Source organism: Rattus rattus, chromosome 16 (assembly GCF_011064425.1).
Source record: "Rattus rattus isolate New Zealand chromosome 16, Rrattus_CSIRO_v1, whole genome shotgun sequence".
NCBI classification, from domain to species: domain Eukaryota; kingdom Metazoa; phylum Chordata; class Mammalia; order Rodentia; family Muridae; genus Rattus; species Rattus rattus.
Window position 1 is genome coordinate 33,940,430 of NC_046169.1, and position 20,502 is coordinate 33,960,931.

A 20,502-nucleotide genomic window follows, 5' to 3' on the forward strand; every position below is an offset into this window, starting at 1 on the left:
AGCAGGACAGAACACATGGCGGAAAAAGTCAGCCACAAGCCTCCTTGATTCCTCTTCCCAATAGCCATCCCTCTATTCAGTCAGAAAAAAAAAGAGAGAGAGAGACAGACAGACAGACAAATGGTATCCACTTCTCATACACTGTTTTAAGCACATGGCATTTATTAGGCATTAATGGGCGCACAAATGTAAGAAACGAGTACTTGATTTTTCACCCACCCACCCCCTTAAGCGACATAAAAAGACGAGATCACATAGGACGCTCACGTGCAAACACACTCACAAGCTTGCGCATTCTCAGCCACATAGATTACCCTGTTCTGTTTATTAGGGTCATTAAAAAAAAAAGAAGAAGGAAGCAAAAAGAAAGAAAAAAGAGGACACAAAACTTTAAAAAAAAACAAGAAAGGAAGAGAGAGAGAGAGAGAGAGAGAGAGAGAGAGAGAGAGAGAGAGAACACAAATGCAGTTTTGAGTACCAAATAAAATTAAAAGGTTTTGGTCAGCCCCCAGGCTGGGTTTCATGTTACTACTTAATTAGAATTCCTATTTATAAATAAATAGTACCAGTAAAATATTACATCTGAGGAAACCCTACAATAACGTCGTACTTACACACGTTTTTTTTTAATACTGTTTTTCTGCTTTTGATGCGTGTGGTTTTGTGTCCCAGGTGAGTGGTGCTGGGGGAATTTCTTGGAGGCCGAGGCACTGGTAACAGTTTCCTCTCCTGTGGCACCTGGAGCTGTTTTGCTCTACATCCGGGGGTCACAGAGGAGGTTCGAGCCAGCCTGGGGCTGACGCTGACGTCACTGTTCTTTTTTTCTTTTTAATCACAAAGTGTGCTTATTTTCACTTTCTTTTTCTCCCCGACAACAGGTAAGCAGGGAGTTTGCGCCCCTGCTCTGTGTCACAGTTCTGTTCCTGTGTCACCCAGGGCTCTTTCAGTTTAACGAAGCAAGGTTTCAGGCAGAGGAGTTTAGGTCCCATTTTAGCCGCAGATGGCTGGAGAGACCTGGAGCTGGGAAGAAATGGTGCTGAGGAGACAGGGTGCCAGACCGAGCCCGACATCCTAACTCCATCCGCTCAGTAGAAGGCAACTCGGAATCCCATGATGCTGGGGAAGGCAAAACCAAACCGAAAGGAAAAAAAAAAAAAGGCAAAACCCAATCCAAAAACTAGCAGGTTAACTGCAACCTTCGTAGACATCTCACATGACGGAGGTAGGTATTTTTGTTAGAGGAGGGTGGCCGATGTACATTTTAGCTCATTTATCGGAGGGAAGCCCCAAAAGTACGTGTTTTGAGACATCTCTGTCTCTGCTCTCCCTCCATTCAAGGGACTGGGTCCCAGTAAGAAAATTTCAAAGAAAAAAATATATTATTATTTATTATATAACAAAGTCAACATTAACACCGAGACAGAATGCCTCTCACCATGCGCCGGGGTCAAACACTCAGTGAGGCCATATGGTCTAGAACCCAAGAGAAACAATCGGGGAATACGTCTGGGGCGCTGTGTGTGTTCCTGGTTGATGAGAGTGGACGCGGGGCAGGATGGGACTCGTCTCTCTTTCTGTTTGTCCTGTCGGTTCTGAGACGCAGTCACGGTTTTGGAATGGTGGCTTCGGGCCACTGATCTCATCAGTGGCTGTAGGAGCTCCGGGTACGGAGGTTAAAAAGGGTGATATGAGCTTCGCAACTGTGGAGTTCTCGTCGCTACTGTCCCTCACTTCTCTCTCCTCTCCTGTCTCTCTCTCTCTCTCTCTCTTGCTCTCTCTTTCTCTCACTTTCCCACCCCCCAACCATTCTCTGGCATAGGTCGGCCTTTAGCTATTCTCGCTCCACTCTGGCACCATGCCGACGCCGTGTACCGAGTGATACTGGTGGGGAGACAGGGTCCTGGGCACGCCGTGAGTGTAGAGGAACTCAGGGGGCTGGAGGCTGCCTGGAGACTGAAGGCCAGTCTGAGGCCCGCATTGCCTGACCACAGGCTGATGGGCCACTGAGGTCTGGTGCTGGAACATCCCTTCACCAAGCTGGGGAGAACCATGGTTGGCCATGCCAGCTAGCCGAGGGACCAGGGGCCCCGAGGTGAAATGAGCAGAGAAGTGCTGGTAGGGGAGACGGTCCATGGGCTGCACGGTGGTAACTGTACAGCTGCTATAGGAAGGCATGCTGGGCCATGTGTTACAGCTGATGTCCTCCAGGCTAGGCACGGGCTCGCTGGGTGGAGCGGAGCTGGCATACATGCAGGCCTGCCGCTGGGCTGACTCTGTCCTGTACGAGGTACTCAGGCCCTGCTGCTGGGGGTAGCCGGAGCGGTAGAAGGTGTCCTCCTCGCTGGGGGAGGTCTCCATGTATGGCTTCTTATAGGGGTGCTCGGTGCTGGAACATTCTTCATCTGCAAAGACAGGAAGGATATCAGTTACCCCACGCGATGGATAGAACCAGTGGACAGCCGCTAAGCCTGAGAGTAGAGGCTGTCGGCTCCAGCCTCCATTCTGACAAAAAGAAGACAAAACAAAAAGTGTCATGGGCACACCCTTGGGCTGTGAGTTTTAAGCCAAAATCTTGACCTTGAATGAATTCAGTTTCCCCATCTGTAAAATGTAACAATGTCCTCTGCAGCACTTCCTACAGGGGGGAACATTGAAAATTAAATTGGAAAATATGTCCAATAACCAGCTGATTCAGAATCTGGTACCAAAAAAAGCTATTAAACACCTTATCATCATCCCCGACACTATCACCACCATCACCACCATCATCATCACTATCACCATCATCACCATCATCATCACCACCACCACCATCATCATCATCAACAACATGTTCTTATGTAGCTCAAGCTAGCTTTAAAATCCATATGTAGCTGAGGAGAACCTTGAACATCTCACTTCCTGTTTCCCCTTCCCCTGAGCCAAGATCACAAACACTCACCACCATACCTGGTTTTTATGTGGTTCTGGGAATTGAACCGAGGACTTTTGACTATACTAGGCAAGCACTCTACCAACTGACTGCATTCCAGCCTTCTTACTAATGATAATAATTGGTAGTACATTACCTCATCCATCTGTCTATCATTCCAAACCTGGCATTTAGGCAGCAGTAAGACAGATAACCATAGGGCCGGCAACAACAGTAAAATCAAATGCACACAGTGTTGGTGATGCCTGGCTGCGTTCTAACCACATCCCACAAGGTGACCCACTCAGTCCTCACAGCAACTGTTCAAAGTGGATTAGTCCCATTTCATACATGAGAGAAAAGGAACACAGAGGTTAAGAAGCTTGCCCAGGGAGTCCCACAGTGGCCGATAATGGAGGTGGTGAACTGGCTGTCTCAGTATGAAGTGTCTGCTCATCGATGTCACCATACAAGAAGCAAACATTAAATACCCATGTAGTGGGTAGGTAGATGAACAGTGGATGGATAGGTGGGTTAGTGTGCAGGGTCATGGTAGCTATAGGTGGGTAGATACATGATGGATGGGTGGATAGGTGGATGGATGAAGAGCTGGATACATGGATGGATGGTGGATGGGTAGATGGATGTGTGGATGAGTGGAGGGATGAATGAATGGGTGAGTGGATGAGTAGAGGGATGGATAGATGGTTGGATGGATGGATGAGTGGATGAGTGGACAGATGGATGGATGGATGAGTGGATGGATGGATAGATGGTTGGATGGATGGATGAGTGGATGAGTGGACAGATGGATGGATGGATGAGTAGAGGGATGGATAGATGGTTGGATGGATGGATGAGTGGATGAGTGGACAGATGGATGGATGGATGAATGGCTTGATAGATGGCTTGATGGATGGATGTGTGGAGGAATGGGTGGATAGATGGATGATGGATGAGTGGAGGAAGGAGGGATGGATGAATGTGTGGATGGGTAGATGAATGGATGGCTGGGTGGGCGGAGGGATGTATGGAGGATGGATAGGTGGATGACTGACTGGATAAATGATGGATAGATGGATACATGTGTGGGTGGATGCATGAATGCATGAATGGATAGGTGGATAATTGCATGAGTGGATGGATGAATGACAGGTGGATAGGTGACTGGATAATGGGTGAGTGGGTGGGTGAACAGCTGGATGCCTGGATGGATGAATGCTGGGTGGGTATTTGGATGCTGGTGGGGTAATGAGTGGATGGAGAAGTGAGAGATGAATAGGTGGATGTGTGGATAGATGGTTGTAGACTGGATGGGTGATGGATGGTGGACGGATGGAATTTAAAGCAAATCCCCTTCACTAGCTGTTGAGTCAACACTGCCCCCTATGCCACTATTTCCTGTGAATTGGGCCATGCCCCTCTTCTGCCCATTCATTGGTCCTGGTACAGGATAAAAGAGATAACTTCATGCCCAGAAGAGTCTCCCTTAGGCACTCTGGGGGCACTGGCCCTCTTGGGAGCTAACCAGTGTGCTAGGGTAGGTCATTTCACAGAGGAATTTCCTGAAATGGGACATTTTGAAAAGTATGCACACAGCCATTTCCTATCACTCTAAAGGGGGACAAAAACTTCCTAAGATCCAGCACCCAGGCTAAGAGCCCTGGGCACATTTGGACAAGGATTTTTCTGTCACTGTGTTGCCTGTGGGGAATCCACTCTCCCAAGCCATAACCACTGACGCACATGAGCCATGCGGATGCCATTGGATGATAATATTAAATTAAGGAGAGAGTCAGGGCGGGGATTTGGTCAAAACACATCACATGTATACCTGTAAAGCTCTCCACAAAACCAGAAGAAATATCGGTGCGGAAAGTCCTCTGGTAACCTTCAGAACATCTCTCATTGCTGGGACAACACGGCCCATTGTTCTCATGGAGGACCTGGTCTCTAACTGCTACCAGCTGCTTCCTTCAAGGAGGCCATACTTGGATATGTCTGCCAAGGCATCACCCCACACACACCCATTCCTCAGGGGGAGTTTGACCTCCCCAGGGATTGAAGGTCATCTTTTCTCATTTTCTGATCTCTTCCTAATCAACACATGTAGAAAAATTACATTCGAATCTGGGGATACACTCTAGATATGATCTCATGTGCGTGCGTGCGTGTGTGTGTGTGAAGAAATGAGAAGGGGGGGGGAAGAAAGGTGGGGAGGAGCCAAAGGGCCTGTGTCAGGAAAAGAAACATCTGCCGGCCCCTTTTGGGAGCCAGAACCACCATAGTTAACATGGACAGTGTGGTTGAGTTTAGCTTATCTGAACATTAGCTTGTGTCTGTGTGTTTTGACACAAGGTCTCCATTTTTAGTCCCGGCTGGTCTATATCTTACAATCCTCCTGCCTCAGCCTCCCGAGTGCGTATCTCTCCCTGGGTTTCACACTTTGCAAATGGGGACAGGTGTCACAGAGCACCGGATACCCCATCAACACCCAGCAGGCTGCAGCTGCCCCGAATAGGTGGCATGTAGTCACTGTGGGTACTGAGTCCCCGGAAGACATGAGGAGATGGTTGCTGTGAGGCACACTCAGGGTGGAGATAGCTTTCACCCCACGGCCTTCAGGGTCAGACATCAGGGATGCAGCTCACCTTGGGAGTTGGGAACATTTTTGTGGACATGGGCTCATTATTCAACCTCTATCCTCTCTGTTTTAAATGAGACTGTCATTCGAGCTCAGGGTGGGCTGTGTCTTGAGGCTTTATGTAAAGGGGCAGGCCGGTGCCTATGCTGTGTGCTTGTCTTGAGTGGACCCAGTTTTTGCTTTAGAAGACCTAAAAAGAAGAGCGGAGAGAAGGAGGGAGGGAGGAGGGGGGAGGGAAGGGAGGAGGGAGGGAGGAAGGGAGGAGGGAGGGAGGGGCGGGAGGGAGGAGGGGGGGAGGGAGGAGGGAGGGAGGAGGAGGAATGAGGGGAGGAGGAAGGAGGAGGGAGGAGGGGAGGAGGGAGGGGAGGAGGAGGGGGGAGGAGGGAGGAGGGAGGAGGGGAGGGAGGGGGGAATGAGGGAGGAGGAAGGAGGGAGGGAGGAGGAGGAATGAGGGAGGAAGGAGGGAGGAGGAGGAAGGAGGGAGGAAGGAGGGAGGAGGAGGAAGGGAGGGAGGAGGGAGAGAGTGTGTGGTTGAGGGGGGGTGAGAATGAGAGGGGGTGGAGGGGAGGGGAGGGAGAAGGAGGGGAGGAGGGAGGGAGAGGAAGGGGAGGGGAGAGGGGAGGGGGGGAGGGGGGGGGAGGAGGGGGGGGGGGAAGGGGGGGGGGAAGGAGGGGGGGAAAGGGGGAAGGGGGGAAGGGGAGGGGGAGGGGGAGGGGGAGGAGGAGGAAAAGGAGAGGGGGAGGAGCAAGGAAGAAGGGGAAGGGGGGAGGGGGAGGAGGAGGAAGGAGGGAGGGAGGGAGGGGAAGAAGGAGGGAGGGAGGAGGAGAAAAGGGAGGGGGAGGAGGGAGGGGAAGGAGGGGAGGAGGGGGGAGGGGAGGGGAGGGGAGGAGGGGGGAGGGGGAGGAGGAGGAGGGGAGGGAGGAGGGGAGGGAGGGAGGAGGAGGAGGGGAGGGAGGAGGAGGGAGGAGGGAGGAGGGAGGAGGGGGGAGGGAGGGGGGGGGGGGGAGGGGGGAGGAAGGAGGAGGGAGGAGGGAGGAAGGAGGAGGGAGGAAGGAGGGAGGAGGAAGGAGGGAGGGAGGAGGGAGGAGGGAAGAGGAGGAAGGAGGGGGAGAGGAGGAAGGAGGGAGTGAGGAGGAAGGAAGGAAGAAGGAGGGAGGAAGGAGGGAGGAGGAAAAGGGGAAAGGGAAGAGGAAGAATGGGGATGGGAGGAACCTATTGCTGTCCTTGTGGAGTAGATATAAAAGGGAAGTCGTCTCATCCATGTGTCTTGCAAGGGTGGTCAGAAGTCATGAAGCTGGATGTTGGACTACACATGAGGAATGAACTACTTACTAAACACTTACGGTGCGACCCCAACTTCATCTCACAGCGACCCCTCAAAGTGTCTGTCCTTGCTCCCATTTCTCGGGAGCAGGCAGGTAACCCCCAGAGGAGGGACAGGGACAGGAAGCCAAGCGAGAGTTGACTTCTCGAGCCTATGATGCCTGCTTTGCAATGGCCGATGTTCTCCCCCTGGCTACCCGACTGGTATTCCCTGAGTTCTGCCCAGTGCCAGGCAGTGTGCCAGGGGCTATGGATGGAGCCGTGATAGATATAGGCAGATAGATACATGTCCCCTTAGCCCCACTCCATCCATCTGGGGGCAGCACATGAAGAAAGCTAAGTATCTTGTCACTCAGAGAAAGCACCGGAACATAAGGCTTTGAGTGAGCCTTCACACATCCATGAAGCCTTTGAGTTGGTTAATAAGACAGACCCTCAGCTGGATACGTAAGTGTAGATCTGGCTTCCGCCACACAGCGACACAGGTAACCCTGTTCCCCGGGCTGACACCCGCCTCCCCCTCCCCCACAGTGTGGGTTGTACCTGCCTGACAACATGCACATTTGTTTTTAGCTGGACATTTCTGCAACACATCTGGGAACCCTATGGGGTACCCAAACATTTATACCAAAAAAAAAAAGTCAAAACACCCCCAAGAAAAGCGCAGTCACTCTCACAGGTGCCCTGTGCACAAAGTGCCAGTCATGCAGATGTTTGAAGACATCCAGATGTTTTGCGATTTTTTTTTTCCACCTTTCGGCTAGTTAAGGTTTTGGGGCTCTTGACAGTGCCACCCCCAGCCCATTTCCATGTCTGCCACCTTGATTCCTTCCCTCCAATTCTTCCTTCTGCCCACCAGATTTGTACCCAGAGATCTCACTGTTGCTGGGCTCACAGCTTTGGGCTTTTTATTATTATTATTAACTAGGGCGTTCCCCTTTCCGACAACAGAAAGTACAGCTGCAGGGTACCCTTGGCAGGAGAAAATAAAATAAGGAACTTTTTCTTTTCTTTTTTTTTTTTTTTTAAGTTTCTGATCCCTTCCAGATTCATTACAAGTTTAAACGGGGGGTGTGGGAGAATAATAAGAAAAAGGTCGGAACGGAGTTTGGAAAATCGTAAAATTATACATTCCAGTCTGTAATACCCAGAAATATCTGGTCCAGAATGCTCAGACAAACTGCCTTCCTGATGAAGGCTCGACCTGAGGATCCTTGGATTCCTCCCAGGCCTCATCCCAGGGTCTGACTTGAGGTCAGACGTGATCAACGCACCCCGTGTAATCTCTGAGTTTGTCTGGGGAAGGTGTGGTTTTAGTCTTTTAATAGTCTGGGTCGAGTTTAGCTTCCCTGGTTGTGCAAAAAGCCATAACCAGGAGTCAAGTGTTCCCGAGGGGCTAGCCAGGGGCCTGACAATTCTGCTTCAGAGCGTGTGTAGGAAAAGTGGTCAGCGACACTTACCACTCTGCTAAGTCTCTTGAGTAACAGGGAAGTTCTTCCCTAGTCTGGCCACCCAATCACTGTAGGAAAACTCTGCTTCTTTGGAATTTTCTAGAAGTATGTGTTTGTTTTCGTTTTTCTTTTTTAAACTGGATAAAAATCATTCAGTGGTGAACTCAGAACACTGGCTTTAAGGCACACACACCATAGCTCCAATGCTTAGGCTCCAAGTAGCTGTGGATAAAGGCCTGAACCGCTCCAAGCACAGTCCCCTAACTGCACATGGGGACAATCCCCAAACTCCTCCTTAGGTTTAATTAAGGAAATACCAAGTCTGGCTGCCTTGCCCAGTGAGTCAGCTCAGCACTTGGAATCTCTTATTTCAAATCTTATCTCTCGGCATAACCCACGTCTACTCCCTCTCTCCACTTTTCTCTCTCAGCAGACTAGGCAGATGGCTCTCTGAAGGTCATCCAACGCTCAGAGGTATTTGGGTGGATTCCAGCCAGAGCTGGAAGCTTCTCAGAGCCGCTTTTTAACTCCCTGATCCCATTGAGCAAATAGAGTCACAGTTCCCAAGTGGGTCACATCCCTCGCCGGCTGAGTTCACACCGGAAAATGTTGTGGTGTCTCCACAGACAGAGACTCTGGAAGCCAAAAGTATGGAGTTCTCAACTAAGGGATATGCAGGGAGTCAGCAGATGGCTGTAATTCAGACCTACTGAGTCGTGAAACAGTAAGGACAGATAAATGGGTGAGAGGATGGATTGATGAATGGATAGGATAGTTGGGTGGATAAGAATGAAGAGGTTGGTGGGTGGATAAACAAGTGGATGGGTGGGTGGATGGATGGACAGATGGACAGGTGGATGGATAGGTGAGTGGGTGAATTAACAGGTAGATAGATGAATGGATAATGGATAATGGATGGATAGATGGATGATGATGAATGGGTGATGGATGGATGAGTGAGTGGGTAGATTATGGATGGATGGATGGATGGATGGATGGATGGATAGATGGACAGATGGACAAGTGGATGGATGGGCAAATAGTTGGATTGATAGGTAGATGTATGGATGGATGGATGGATGGATGGATGATGGATGGATGAGTGAGTGGGTGGATTAATAGGTGGATGGATAGATGGATGGATAGGTGGACAAGTGGATGGATGGGTGAGTGGGTGAATGAATGAATAAATGAGTGAATGAATGAATGAACACATAGATGCCTAAACAGATGGATGGTTGGGTAGAAGGATAAATGAATGGATGATAGATCCTGAACATTTATGCTCCTAAATGGAAACACCCTGGCTCAGACCCCATGACCACCACACTGCGAGTTACTTGCCTTCCCCATGAGAATACATGTTTCGTAAGAGCAGGTCTCTCTCCTGCTTGCTTTCTCCCTACAGGGCCCAGGGTAATAGTGCTGTTAGTATTTGACGTCTTCACCCAGCTCTGTCGGTCACCACTCTAACCTTAGAATGTGATATTAGTGCAGAGTACATCATTTGTCCCCTAAGGGGATTGGGCATTCACCAACTTAGGCTGCCCTGAATAATTCAACTAAGGGAAGACCCTGAAGTTGCTTTTAAAAACACAGCGTCAGGTCAGGTAGGTAAAGGCACCTGCTGACAAGCCTGGCAACCTGAGTTCAAGCCCTGAGACCTTCATAGTGGAGGGCTTGAGTCCACTCCTGCACGTCTTCCCTTGAACTCTACAGGCTTAGCTTTACCGTGACATATGTACACACACACACACACACACACACACACACACACACACACACACACTAAATACATGTAAAGTACTCAAACCTCACAGCGTGGGGAGAAAAGCATACTGTAGAACCATTTCTATTATCTCCCTCTCCCCCTCCCCCTCCCCCTCCCCCCCTCTCTCTATAGATGACCTCCCTTTGATAGCCAGTGCTGTAATGTCTTTGCTACATCTTTATTTGGGTCAGTTTGTTTGCTAATGAAAGGATGGTGAGAGAGTCAGGGTAGTCAGAGGAAGGACAGTGCAGTGCTCCCTCTGGTCCTCAGATCCTGGGTTTGATTGAGTGGCATTGATAAAAGACCTGCCCAGCTTTTTTGACTCCATCCAGTAGGAGAGATAGGCTGGAGACAGCCTGGTCCTAACAAGAGAGGAGGCCGCTGGCCCGCTGGACCCTTTGACATTGCTTGGGGCCTGGCTCCTGGGCTGGCTGGAAGGCAGACAGACAGACAATGAGAGGAAGTCAGATAGCAGGGCAGGCTGGGGCCAGGGGGGGAAACCACCCACAGAGATATCACTCCTAGGGAGTCCCAAACTGGAAGGAAGCCTCCTGATTTGTTATCTCCTCACACCGTGGGGACTGATGATGAATTGCCTTGTGACCCCATTGGCTTCTCTGTCACCCAGGCTCCCTTTGGGGGTGGAAGTGTGGAAGGTGGTGAAGAGAGCAGAGGTTTCTGGGAAGACAAGAGGCTTTCTTCACAGCATACACACACACACACACACACACACACACACACACACACATACACACACACACACATACAAACACACACACACATACACACACACACACACACACACACACACACACACACACACACACACACACACACACGTGCCCCAAGTCCATTGACTTCACTGTGGATCTTGGGCCAGGACACTCAGTAGTTAGGGAGCTTTGGGGAAACACCTCCATCTGTCTGAGTTCTAGCATCCAATCTGAAAGTACAGAGGGGAACATTTTTTTTTCACATTCTTATCTCCAGCCAGTCCCCAAACCCTGCTTCCTCTCACTTCTGCAGCTGTGAGCCATGGCGGCAGCCCTCACAACCTACGGTCACCTCTCAACAGGTGTCTGGTATCATTTCTGTCCCCTCCTATCACAGCAAAGTGGCACTGCTAAACAAAACCACTAGCCGTGACACTTGCAGGCTGCTGACCCCCTGATGGTCTCCCACGGCTATTCAGATAACCCTGGAGGCTCTAATGGAAATAGATTAGGGAGCATCAAGCTGGCCCCGCCTTTCTCTCCAGTCTTTGCCCTTTGGTCTGGGCACCCACATGCTAACCCTTCTGCAAAGAGGGTACACACCCACCCAGTCTCTTACCCTTCTCCTAGCTGCCTCCCACTTTCCCCGATTCCACACCCAGTTTGATACTCATTAGCAATTTGTGGCTATGTATGTGTGTGCGTGTGTGTGTGTTTTCTCATATTTGCATGTGCCTTGTACATGGAGATCAGGGGACAGCCTGAACTGAAACCCCTCAGGTACCATCCATCTTGGTTTTTAAGACAGGGTCCCTCATGAACCTGGAACTTGCTGGCTAGGCAAGGCTGGCTGACCATCGAACCCCATCACCTCTCCAGCACTGGGACTATCAGTGTTTGCTGCCCACACACGTGACTCCTTTTATACCTGGGTTCTGGGGAGTCAAGCTTGTAAGGAGAACATTTGCTGACTGAGCTCTCTCAGTCCAGACCCCATTCTCTCATCACTTGGATGATGCTCAGCCTGCTTGGGACAGACAGTGTGCTGCTTGGGACAGCATGCCCTCTGTAGAGGACAGGGAAGGGAATCACATATTTTGGGGGTGCTCATCCATGCCAGTAGCAGACCAGGTACTTCCCATGTAGTCTCTCATCATCTCCTCATCAATGTAACTGGTAGGACTCACAGTTATCCTCCAACTGCATCAGAGGTACTCAGGGCTCAGAAAAGTAAAGCGATTCCCCAGGGTCACCTGACTGCAAACTGCCAGGGGTCGCAGCCCTTTCTGTGGCAAGCAGACCCTTACTCCAGCCCTGCCGTGATGATTCTGAATTCACCTCAGGAGTCTGAAGGTCACCTAACCAAGGAGGCTACCTCACTTGGCATTTGTGGCTTTCCCACCACATCTGTACAGAGAGGTCGTGGCTGAGGACCATGCTGTGACTATTGACCCTAAACGGGGTTTTTTTGTTCTTTTAAACTCTGCCCCCCCCTCTGGTCTGGCATTAATTTAATCGACAGGACTCCCTAATGCAAACCTGCTGATCTCTTTATGGCCATGTAGGACCCATCCCTGCCACGATCCCCCGCAGGAGATGATACATTGAGTGTAGCGACAGTATCACAGAGAAGGATGTGTGGCATTGAGCAGCACAGGGTACAGAGTGCACGAACAGGGCTTTTTTTTAGCTTCTGATTCCACCTTCAAGAACCACTGACCAAACAGGTACGGTGGTGTGTGCCTGCACCCTCAGTGCTTGGGAAGCTGAGGCAGACGACTGGAGATTCAAAACCAGAATGGCCAGGCGATGAGTCTGAGGCCAGCCTGAGCTACACGGCAAGTTTCAGACCAGCCTGGGCTACAGAAAAAGTCTGAGATAAATGGTGAGGCCTTTTCTTAGAAGGGAAAACCCACGAGTCCTTTTCCATTACACCTCAGTCTAACTCATACCTACATTGGGAGATGACTTGCTCAGAGATCAAGCCAAGTGAAGACCCTTTTAGCTGTCACACTAGGTAGGACATCTGTACAGAAACTCCTCCTTGGATACTCTTTCCCTCCCTGAGAGTTGAGGGAACAGACGAACTTGGCGCATCTGGTATCCAGCCCACCCGGGGGCGGATGTGGGGGAAGCCGGGCTGGGGGCTGTTGGGGTGACATTGTTCAGGCCTTGGAGATCCAAGGAGTTTGAATGATTTTTGGGTCCATCTGGAAGTCAGACATCATCCCCAGGCAACGACCAGTGCCAAGCATGTCTCTCCTTCCAAACACAGGGATGGGGCAGCCGGGCTAGTCAGTCAGATCTTGCTTCCTTCCTCTGGGAAGCCAGGCTCCTGAGAATTCTACTACGACAGTTTTGCTGGTGGCACCTGGGTTGAAGAGCTTAACCAGAAGTCCAGAAACAGGTCACTGGACTTCTGAAGGCACAGAATTGGTGCTTGCGGAATGAGGGGCAACAGGCCAGACTATGACTTAGGTGTTTGAGAATAAAACAGTGGCCACTGACTGAGCCCACCCTGGACAAGCAGACAACATACACATAAGCCTGCACCTTCACACCAAGCCACAAGACATACCTGAGCTTGAATGACAGTCTCATTTAAAACAGAGAGGATAGAGGTTGAATAATGAGCCCATATACACAAAAATGTTCCCAACTCCCAAGGTGAGCTGCACCCCTGGTGTCTGACCCATGTATATATGTGTTATGTGTGGGGTGAAAGCTATCTCCACCCTGAGTGTGCCTCACAGCAAACATCTCTTCATGTCTTCCAAGGACTCAGTACCCACAGTGACTACATGCCACCTATTCGGGGCAGCTCCAGTCTGCTGGGTGTTGATGGGTTATCTGGTGCTCTGTCCCCATTTACAAAGTGAGAAACCCAGGGAGAAATACACACTGGGGAGGCTGGAGGCAGGAGGATTGTAAGATATAGGCTGGCTGGGGCTACAGATGGACCTTGTGTCAAAACACACAGACACAAGCTAATGTTCAGATAAGCTAAACTCAACCACACTGTCCATGTTAACTATGGTGATTCTGGCTCCCAAAAGGGGCCGGCAGATGTTTCTTTTCCTGACACAGGCCCTTTGCCTTTGGTTTAGACAGCTTAGGGAAAAATCATTTTCTCATTTGATAAAGGAGTGTGTTCTGTATGAATGGTATGTGTGTGTTTTGTATGTGTGTATATGTATGCGTATATGTTTGTGTACATGTATATGTGTATACTTGTGTTATGTGTATATGTTTGTGTATATGTATGTGTGTATACATGTGTGTTATCTGTATGTTTTTGTGTATATATATGTGTGTGTATGTATGTGTGTATATATTTGCATGTTATGTGTGTATGTGTATATATGTATGTGTATGTATGTGTGTGTTATGTGTATGTTTTGTGTATATGTGTGCATGCATTATATTATGTATGTGTATATGTATGTGTATATATGTGTGTGCTTGTATGTGTGTTATGTGTATGTATGCATGTGTATATGTATGCATGTATATATGTATGTGTTGAGCATATGTATATGTGCATGCATGTGTGCATATATGTGTGTGTTATGTGTATATGTATGTATATAATATATTGTTATGTGTGCATTATATGTGTATGTATGCATTATATGTATGTGCATATATATGCCCTTGAATGTGCATGTTATGTGTGTATGTATATATGCATGTATATCTGTGTGTTGTGTATATGCATGTGTGTATGCATGTATATATGTGTTATGTGTGTATTATGTGTGTATGTATGCTTATATGTATATATATGTATATGTGCATGTATATATATATTGTGTGTATGTTTGAGTATACATTTGTGTATATGTATGTACACATGTATGTGTGCATGTATGTGTGTATGTGTATATGTATGTGTCTATGTATGTGTACATGTGCTACATACATGCATGCTTTATAAATAAGTAAAGTAAATCTGGATATTTTACATCCTTTCCAAGGAGAGGCTGCACTGAGAGACACACTAAATAAACCTCTTACTTTTACCTACATGTTTTAAGTTTCCTATCACCTCTATATTTCTGTGTTACTTACTTAAAAATAAATAAATAAATAAATAAATAAATAAATAAATAAATAGCAAGTGGATGTCGCTGTTCGCTCCCCTCCCCATAGTGGCAAGCAGTAAGAGTAGAGCCCCAGCAGGCCTGCCACACTCACCTTTCCTCTTGGTACAGTGGTAAATTTGGCTGTGCTCCTGGGCCAGTGGGTATGGGTTAGGCGGGGGCAGAAGGTCCTGGGAGGGGCCGGAGACACCGTTCTCACACTGGTACTGGGACCCTAAGTTAGATGAAGTGGAGAGAGCTCGGGTCTCGCTGCTGAAGGGGCTATGGTTGGCCACTTTGTGCCTCACGGTGCTCCTGGGAACCACAGGATACTCTTTACTGAAAGGAAGAAGACAAATACATATTTGCTGGGCCTCGTGTCCATGAGTCCACCAGAAAAGTCAACAAAATAAAGACCCGAGAGGAGAGGAGTCTTTGATGATCCAGAGGCCAGTGACTCCTGGCATCCCAGGTTGTGTATATATCCAGCACTCACTTCTCACGTCTTGTACATCAGGCAAATAGGTCTAAAAACAGCCCTATTGCAGTCAGAAAAGCCAAGGGGATCTCAGACTCCCTCTCTACCATTGTCTCATGTGAAATTATTTCCCCATCTGCATATCTTTGAACTATCCAAATCAAAAGCCAGAGGCACTGCCTAGACGTTTAGACTTAACCTCTGAACTTTTTTTTTAAGGCTGTACTTTTGCCCAAGTAGAACAGACCACCCTGCCAGTTGGGTGCAGCCTTAGGATTAGTCATTCTAATCCAGACAGATTCCCTGATTGTAACCTTTTAAGTTGATGTCTTTGTCATGCTACCATATCTAACTGCTTTATGGCTTGGTTTTTCCCTTCTGTAAGCTGAGGGAAATAAACATCTCTGGTTCATGGGCAGGCAAGACGGCTTAGTGGGTAAAGGTGCTTGCTGCACAAATATAGAGACCCGAGTTCAAACCCTGGAACCCATGTAAAGGTGAAAGGAGAGAGCCACCTCTTGAGAGTTGTGCTGCTCTGATGTCCACATAAGAGCATACTCCACATACATATCACATTCACCATGTGTGCGCATGCATGCACGCACACACACACACACACACACACACACACCATCATCATCATCATCATCACCACCAATAATAATAAAAAGAAGAAGAAGGAGAAGGAGAAGGAGGAGGAAAAGGAGGAGGAGGAGGAGTAAGTGGAGGAGGAGGAGGAGGAGGAGGAGGAAGAGGAGGAGGAGGAGGAGGAGAACAACAACAACAACAACAACAACAACAACAAGGAATCCTCGAGGGCTGGAGAGATTGCTCCATAGTTAAGTTGGGTTCCCAGCACCCACATCATAACCAACTATAACTCTGGCTTCCAGGAAGCCAACACCCTCTTGTGGAGTTTGTAAGTATCTGCACTCATGTGCCTATAATCCCCTCCTCCCTCACATATACATAATTTAAAATAATTAAAAATTAAATAATTTTCAAGGGACTATAGTGTTGAGAGTAGAATGAGGGGGTCGCTGCTATCGGGTTAAGTAGGGAGAAGAGAGACAGGGAAAGGGGGCGGGGGCAAAGGGAGGATTAAAAAGATGGAAGCCACAGAACCAGATGAGGAGGAAGCAAACGCATCGCTCACGCAGCCCGCCGAGCCTCCACCCTTCCAGGTTCTAGGAATCTGGCCCCTCCGAAGCTGAGGATGTAACTCAGTGGAGAGTTCTAGTGTGCATGACGTCCAGCATTTGATCCCCAGCACCAAATGAGCCTGTGTGGTGGGTCACACGTCTCATCCCAACATTTGGGAGGCAGAGGCAGGAGGATCAGGGGTCCAAAATAATAACAACAGTGATGATGATAACTTGATAGCCACTTCAACACGATTAGTCTCCTGTCTAGAGTGTGTGTTCTAGGAACTTAATCGCGGTATTCTGAGAAGTGTTTAGGTTTCAACACTCGGCCAGAGACCCCTGGCACTAGACAGGCTAGGGACATATTCTGACCCAAGGCACCTACGGATCAGGAAACTCCTAATGTCAGAGTTTGCTTATGCATTATTTATTTCTTTAGTCATGACCTGGAATCAAATATCTTTCCAGGCATTTTTTGCAGTGATTTTTTGATCCGAACAGATTCAGTCCCACTATGAGCAATCGCATGCGTAAGACTAGGTGCTTGAGGTGCTAACACAGCTCCTCTCGTGCAACTAAAATAAGTGTTTATTTGTGGAAATTCAAGTGTGCAACTGGGACTGGAGGTGTAGCACAGAGGTAGAGCACTCACCTCACATGCATCTGGCCCTCCGTTTGATCTCCAGCAGAGAGAGAGAGAGACACAGAGAGACACAGAGAGAGAGACAGAGAGAGAGACACAGAGAGACAGAGAGAGACAGAGAGACAGAAAGAGATAGAGAGAGACAGAGAGAGAGACACAGAGAGAGACACAGAGAGACAGAGAGAGAGACAGAGAGACAGAGAGAGACAGAGAGACAGAGAGAGACAGAGAGAGACAGAGAGAGACAGAGAGACAGAGAGAGAGACAGAGATGATAGAAAGATAAATGATAGAATGATAGATTGATAGAAAGATAGATGATAGATGATTGATAGATAGGTGATAGAAAGATATATAATAGATAATAGATGATTGATAGATAGGTGATAGAAAGATATATAATAGATAATAGATGATAGATAAGTAGATAGATGATAAATAAATAGATTGATAGATGACAGACAGACAGACAGACAGATGTGGATGTGGCTCAGTAGCAGAGTACCTGCCTGGCAAGCTTAAGGCTCTGGGCTCAATTCCCAGCACCCCAGTTTGTTGACTAACTAATTAATAACAGGTTAAGGGTGCAGCTCAGTAGGAGAGTATTCCTGTGGGACATACATAACCCTGAGTTTTAATACCCGAATGCCAAAAAAATTGAAATAAAATAAAACATAAGGCATACAGTACACAAGCCCCATACGCACTTTCACCAGCAAGAGCCCATGGCACCCTTCCCATGAGGCTGCCATGAGGTTATGATTGCTGTGCCCATTTTACAGACCAGGAAACGGATCCCAGAGTGATTAGACAACTTGCCCAAAGATCCAGAACTGGTTAAGATGCAGCCAGAAAGAATTCTAACCCACCTATTCCGTAAATGCTCCTTTCAATGTCTAAAGCAGGGGCCAGGAATCAAGACCCACTTCTATGCACCAGGGATGTACCCTTCTCTGCTCTCTGCACCTCTGCCTCTGTTATGAGGAAACACATCACAGTGACCAGGCAAGGGACACACAGGAGCTGCCAAGTTTCCATGACACTCAGACCCACCACTGATGACACCCAAGAGCCTCTTAGCTATGCTTCCCCGGGGGCCTATGCCATCTCGGATCCCAGCTGGGATGTGCACCACGCAGCCACCAGTCAGCCAGGAGGCTAAACGAAATGGCATTAGCTTAGGAGCACTGGCTTTGTGGTTCAATCCATGTAATGGAAAAAAAAAGAAGAAGAAGAAAAGAAAAAAAGCACAATAATAAAACGGCACCAAAACCATCAAACCTCACCGGCAATTCAGCCTGAGTCTGCTGAGGTCAAGTGCTGGGCTGTCAGCACTCCAGGAGGAAGGGAGAAATCGTTTGGGGTTTTATATGTTTAACGGTGATGGTTATTTTTTTTTAATTAAAGAAAATAAGCCTCCAAAAATATTGGCTGAGGGAATTTACAAGGGAGCGTACCAGCATGCTCCGTGGAATTCTCCCATCCAGCCTTGCCAAACTGCAGAATTACTCACCCCAAGAAAGGCCAAACCCTGTTTTATAAACACTTCCAGAAGTGGAAAAGTGATATTATCCCCCAATAACCACATGTCCCTCACAGCTTGTTTCCCTCTAAGGAGCTTCAAACATCTTCTCCAGCATGTATCAAGAACATCTCGTTTAGTGCCTGAGATTCTGTGTCCTGAGGCCATCTGACAGGTGTCAGGCTGTGGGCAAGAGAAGGCAGTGTGCCTCCTCTGTCCAGTGAGGGGAGAGAGGGAGAGAAAGAGGGAGACAGAGACAGAGAAAGACAGAGATAGACAGAGACAGAGAAAGACAGAGATAGACAGAGACAGAGATAGACAGAGACAGAGACAGAGAGACAGGCAGAGACAGACAGAGAAACAGACAGAGACAGAGATAGACAGACAGAGACAGACAGAGAAACAGAGACAGAGACAGACAGACAGACAGACAGACAGACAGACAGACAGAGAAAAAGAGAGAGAGACAGGGAAGGAAATGTCTGAAGTACACCACAGCAGGGTGGTCCCCACGGAGCTCCTCATGGACCAATCAAAGGATCAGTCAGTCAGAGGGGCTGTTAACATCTCTCTGGTGGTATCACCATGGTGCCTTGGATGGGAAGGAGTGTGGTTTTCAACTGCAACTTAAAGATATACACGAGGAAACCAGAGCACTGCAGAATTACAGTGAAGGTTGAAAGGGCGTGTGTGTGTGTGTGTGTGTGTGTGTGTGTGTGTGTGTGTGTGTGTGTGTGTTAGCCATGGAGAGCAGGTTTTCACCATGATCAGCACCACTGCCATCACTAGAATCGTCATCGTCGTCAGCATCACTAAACACCACCATCACCAGCAGCATCGCCACCTTCATCATCCACCATCATCACCACCTTCAATGGTAGCAGCAACATCACTACCATCCCCCACCATCATCACCCACCGCCGCGATCCGTGTCCCGGCCACCGTACTGACCGCCTTCAATGTCTTCCCTCTTTTGAGCCCAGATCATCCCTCATTTCATGGAAATAGTTAAGCATTATCATACGGATAAGAAAACTCACGTTCAGAGGGGCTGGGCTGAAAAGAGACCACAGTGGGTGTTATTCAAAGTCCATTCTACTCCCAAACTCTTGAGGAGAAACTTGGAGGCGGTGAAGCTCCGCCTGCACACTGTCTGTGTGGCAAGCACCTTCCTATAAAGCAGGTTAATGAAGACAGGATTGGGGGCCTGCTACAAGAGGGCAGGGTCCGGGGTCACTGGGCAAGGCACACTGCTCATGACGGCCTGCTGCTTTTGCGGTTCGACCGTCTGTCCATCCGCCATTTCCATCCCTGACCGCACCGACGAGCCTGATCTGAGGCACCAGACACAGCCAGATCTTGAGTTCCTTGGCTCTCCCTGGGTGCTATAACCCACAAACCAGACCCTCCCTGACTCAGGCTCCCTGACATTCTGTTCCCCGCGAGCAGGAGGGTGGTGAATGACGCCATTATCCACGGGTCTGGGTTGTAAAACATTACAAGGGAATATTGAAACCGAGGGCCAAACTGCACCATCAGCCGCCGCCAGCTAATGAACCTTCCCGCTACACCGCAGCGGGTTGAATCGGCCTTTTCACGAAAGCAGGTGGCAGGGAGCTGGTGTGGCGGGGAAGGGAGGGGGGGGACGCTTTTGTTCAGTTTTGTTTTCTTCACGAGATACTTTACCCAGTTTCTGGCAGCATTTTTTAAACAACCAAAGAGGGGTGAAGGCTGTAAAGAGCCCTGTTCTTGTGGGGCAAATCCCTTTCCTTGGCTCTCCATTTCACCCCTGAGACCCAAATTAAAACGGGCCAGGCAA

General features: G+C 48.7%; 1 protein-coding gene across 1 annotated transcript in view; it reads right to left on the reverse strand.

The window, feature by feature from the left end:
* Positions 1-1,808: 1,808 nt before the first annotated feature.
* The window catches only part of Tbx5 (T-box transcription factor 5), a 47,586-nt gene continuing 28,892 nt past the window's right edge, over positions 1,809-20,502 (reverse strand). Inside the window, exons 7-8 of the mRNA XM_032886833.1 lie at positions 15,011-15,234; positions 1,809-2,402 (exon numbers count right to left, since the gene is read on the reverse strand). Coding sequence (XP_032742724.1) covers positions 1,828-2,402; positions 15,011-15,234 — 799 coding nt within the window. The 3' untranslated portion in view covers positions 1,809-1,827. The remainder of the gene's footprint in view (positions 2,403-15,010; positions 15,235-20,502) is intronic.